Source organism: Lolium rigidum, chromosome 3 (genome assembly GCF_022539505.1).
Source record: "Lolium rigidum isolate FL_2022 chromosome 3, APGP_CSIRO_Lrig_0.1, whole genome shotgun sequence".
Lineage (NCBI taxonomy): Eukaryota > Viridiplantae > Streptophyta > Magnoliopsida > Poales > Poaceae > Lolium > Lolium rigidum.
The window spans coordinates 123858112-123861933 of NC_061510.1; the positions used below are offsets into that span (position 1 = coordinate 123858112).

A 3822-nucleotide genomic window follows, 5' to 3' on the forward strand; every position below is an offset into this window, starting at 1 on the left:
CATGACGTCCATCTGCTTATCCAAACCGAACCCCAATCCATCCATCAAAGTAACCCCAAAGGGATCATCGCCCATGTGGCCTCAACGGAGCGGCACACCCCCAAGCAAAGATAACATCACAAGTTGCACACCACTCGCTGTCATGTCCAACGCAAGGCCAAGAGGCACTAGTTGCGGCTGCTGATGAGTTATTCCGTGATATATCCCACAAATATTCGGTCAATTTAATATCCCATGTATGCGAATCATGAGGAAATCGCCCCCACAAATGTTGCAGCATCGAAAAAGCTCCATCACACCTATATATGCTCTACCGGCACGCTCGCACTCTTCTTGCGGCTCCTCACAACTTCTTCTCTGCTCCTTTCCATTCACACACCTCTCAGCTTCTACTCTGTTTCGCTGCTCACTCGTAGAAGTGCTTTGCTCGTAGAAGATGGAGTGGACGCGCGGGAAATGCATCGGGAAGGGAGCCTTCGGCACGGTGCACCTGGCCGTCGACAGGGCCACGGGCCGCGCCTTCGCGGTTAAGTCGGTGGATGCCAGGGGCGGTGCGCCGGCCGCGGCGATGGCGTGCCTGGAGAGCGAGATAAGGATCTTGAAGACCCTGAGCTCGCCGTGCGTCGTGGCGTACCTCGGGGATGACGCGACGGCCGCGTCCAGGAACCTGCACATGGAGCTGGTCCAGGGCGGCACCGCTGCCGACGCGGCGGCTGCGACTGGTGGCCTCAGCGAGCGCGAGGCGCGGCGCGTCCTGCGCCGTGTGGCTGCCGCGCTGCGCTACCTGCACGACGTCGCCGAGGTGGTGCATGGGGACGTCAAGGGCCGGAACGTGCTCCTCGGCGGCGACGGTGGTGCAAAGCTCGCGGATTTCGGCGCGGCGAGGCTCATGTCTGAACCGGCGCCCAGGGGTCCGCGCGGGACGCCGGCGTGGATGGCACCGGAAGTGGCCCGCGGCGGCGCGTCGACGCCCGCGTCCGACGTCTGGTCGCTCGGGTGCACCGCGGTGGAGCTGCTCGCCGGGAAGCGGCCGTGGTCGGAGATCGGCGGCGGGCTGGAGGTCGGTGAGCTGCTGCTCCGCGTCGGTTTCGGCGGGAGGCAGCCTGAGCTGCCCGCGCGGTTGTCGGACCCCTGCCGCGACTTCTTCGACAGGTGTCTACGCCACGACGCTGGTGAGCGGTGGACCTGCGAGCAGCTACTGCGCCACCCGTTTCTCGCCGCGGACGACGACGTCGGCGAGCCGGAGATGTCTCCCCGGGCGGTTCTTGACTGGGCGGCGTCGGACTCGGACTCCGACGCGTCGTTCGACTGCTCGGAGGCCGACATCGAGGAGGAGCACGAGGTCATGGCGCGCGCCAAGGTGAGGATCGCCGAATTGGCGCCAGACATGCCGCGCACAAGCCGGGCGCGTGAGTTGGATGAATGGCCTACCTGGTCATCCGACACCTGGGTCCCACTGCCCGGGCACGAGATGTCAACCAATGTACCATCGGGACCGTCACCATCCGACGCTGCCACAGTCGACGATGCAGGAAATGGCGGCGGCGCCGGTGATGGTGCCGTCGTCTCCGGCAGCTTCTGCTGTGTCAACCGCCTTGCTTGCTGCGACGATCGCTGTAGGAACCAAAGAAGTTGGTCTGGGGTTGATCGACCTGGTTCGCCGCCGTTGGCCGTTGTGTCCCCGCTGGTGTCATGTATTTTCTCGCATTTGATTCAATCAAAGATTTTATTTGAGCTATCTGTCAGTATTTTTTTCTTACAACTTCTGGTTCATGCTTCTTTCGTGGCTTTGACTCTTGATTTCGCTGCTAATTGGGTGAGCGACCCGGCCGAGGTTGGTTGGTCAAAAGGGCGTTCTTTTGTTTTGGGAGCATGCCTGCAGCATCTGCATCGAGTACACAACTTTTTATTGCATTGTTTAAAAGTTTAAGAATTTACATCTCAAAAGTTATTCAAGATTCATAAAAATCAACCGTCAAAAAAATAAAAATGCGCTTAAGCATGTTCAATTTTCTAGAAAGCCACCACTTACCCTAATTGTAGATAGCCCAAGATATGGCTACCCTAGGAGATCACGAAAGGGGGGTCAAGGGTAGTTTGTTCTCTTCCTCATCTTCATCTCATTCTTCTCTTCTTCTTCATCGTCCGGTGGTCTGCCCTCCGGCCAATGCGTTTTCCCACTCGAGTCTCTTGTTCTTCCAGTCTTCATTATTTCATGCCTCCACGTTATGGCCGGTCTAAATTTCATCAGGCACAACAGGTACTTCAAATTACTTAGCGTTGCCCTAATCTAAGATCTAGTTGTGAACAATGCAACAAGCAAGAACCAGTTTGACTTGAGTATCGTAAGTGTGGAAGGGTTTCCGGTCAAGGGCCTTAAACCTATTCTTCAAAGCTGCAAAAGCCCTTTCAACTGTCACTTTGAGGCTTGAGTGTCTCAAGTTGAACAACAACTTCGCATTACGCGGTTCGCTCCTTGCACTAAACTTATTGTACCTTGTTTTCCTGAAGGGCAGTAGAATCCTAGCTCGGCATGCATATCCAGCATCTCCTGTGTAGAACTTACCATCAGGGATTTCCAACCCATTAGGCCTAGACAGGCTATCAGTCGGGATGGATGCATCATGAGATGAACCCTTCCAACCATCAAGCACATATGCGAACCTCAGATTGAAATCCATAGCAGCAAGGACATTCTGGCTAATGTAGTGCTTCCTTCCCCAGAATGTTAAATCATGTGCTTTAGGCATCCTAGATGTCACATGAGTAGTATAGATAGCCCTAGTACATTCCTGTGAAGCAATGAATAGACAGTCATGTTTGTGATCATATAACTCCTATGTAGAATTGAACGAACATGAATTGTGCTCACCCTGAAATACGGGAACCACCTGTAGATGTCCTTGATCTTGGGTGGTGTATTCTTTGATGGTGGCTTCATCATTTCACCTATGAGCTCCCCAACTACAAACAACATCTGTTGGAATTAGCGAGAAATAGTCTCCATGGATCGCCTGAATGTGCCATGGATCATTCTGAACCTCTGGTTATGACCCACAACATGACGAATCGTGGTGATTTGGTCTTCTATAGAGGTGTGGATGCTATCTTGTAGTAGTCCTCTCTCCTTGAATGTTTTGACAAGTGCATAGAAAGAGAATCTTCTCATACGAAGCATTTGTATGGACTCTACATCGTTGCAATTGTAGATTTAGTTCGGGTTGGCAATCCACTCATGTTCTGGTGGTAACATTTACCAACAGGTGATAGGAGGAAAGGAAGCACGCCTAACTGCTCTCTTGTGCAGCATCAGGATCCATGCTTGGATGACAATGATAAGTGTTGTGGCCTGATGAAGAAGCTCGATGTGGTCGTCCTACTAAAATCGATCTACAATTAGGACATGCCAAATCGCTGCTACGAATTTCCAGGTAAATTGATCTACCACTAGGACAAATAGTAGAGAAGAAGATTATTGCTTACCTCGCCATGCCGGACGATAGAGAAGAGCCGGAGTCAGAGAACAAGGAGATCCGCTTCTGTCTTAGCTGCCCACGATGACGTGGATCTGCTATCAGCAACCAAGAAGATGAGCTCCTCATGAGGACAACAATGGTACAATGTGGCAATGTAGATCTGGGTCGCCTCCATCGTCATCGGTGTTGGAAGTGGGAAAAGAGGATTTTCAGTGGGGGCTAATGGAGGCGTGAACCGAAAGAGGGAGGTATCCCCCATCTTTACTGCGCAACGCCGCCCAGATTTCGTCTTCTGCCGCCATCTAGCGCCAGAGCTTCCATGCGCACAGCCCTGCCCCCTGGAAAA

General features: G+C 53.2%; 1 protein-coding gene across 1 annotated transcript; it reads left to right on the top strand.

The window, feature by feature from the left end:
* The first annotated feature begins 350 nt into the window (after positions 1-350).
* Positions 351-1930, top strand: LOC124695469 (mitogen-activated protein kinase kinase kinase 18-like). The gene has a single exon (XM_047228310.1). The coding sequence runs from the start codon at positions 437-439 to the stop codon at positions 1928-1930; it is 1494 nt and encodes a 497-aa protein (XP_047084266.1). The 5' UTR covers positions 351-436.
* Positions 1931-3822: the final 1892 nt, after the last annotated feature.

Coding starts and splice junctions, on each gene's coding strand:
- LOC124695469 (XM_047228310.1), top strand. CDS start 437: ATGGAGTGGACGCGCGGGAAATGCATCGGGAAGGGAGCCTTCGGCACG.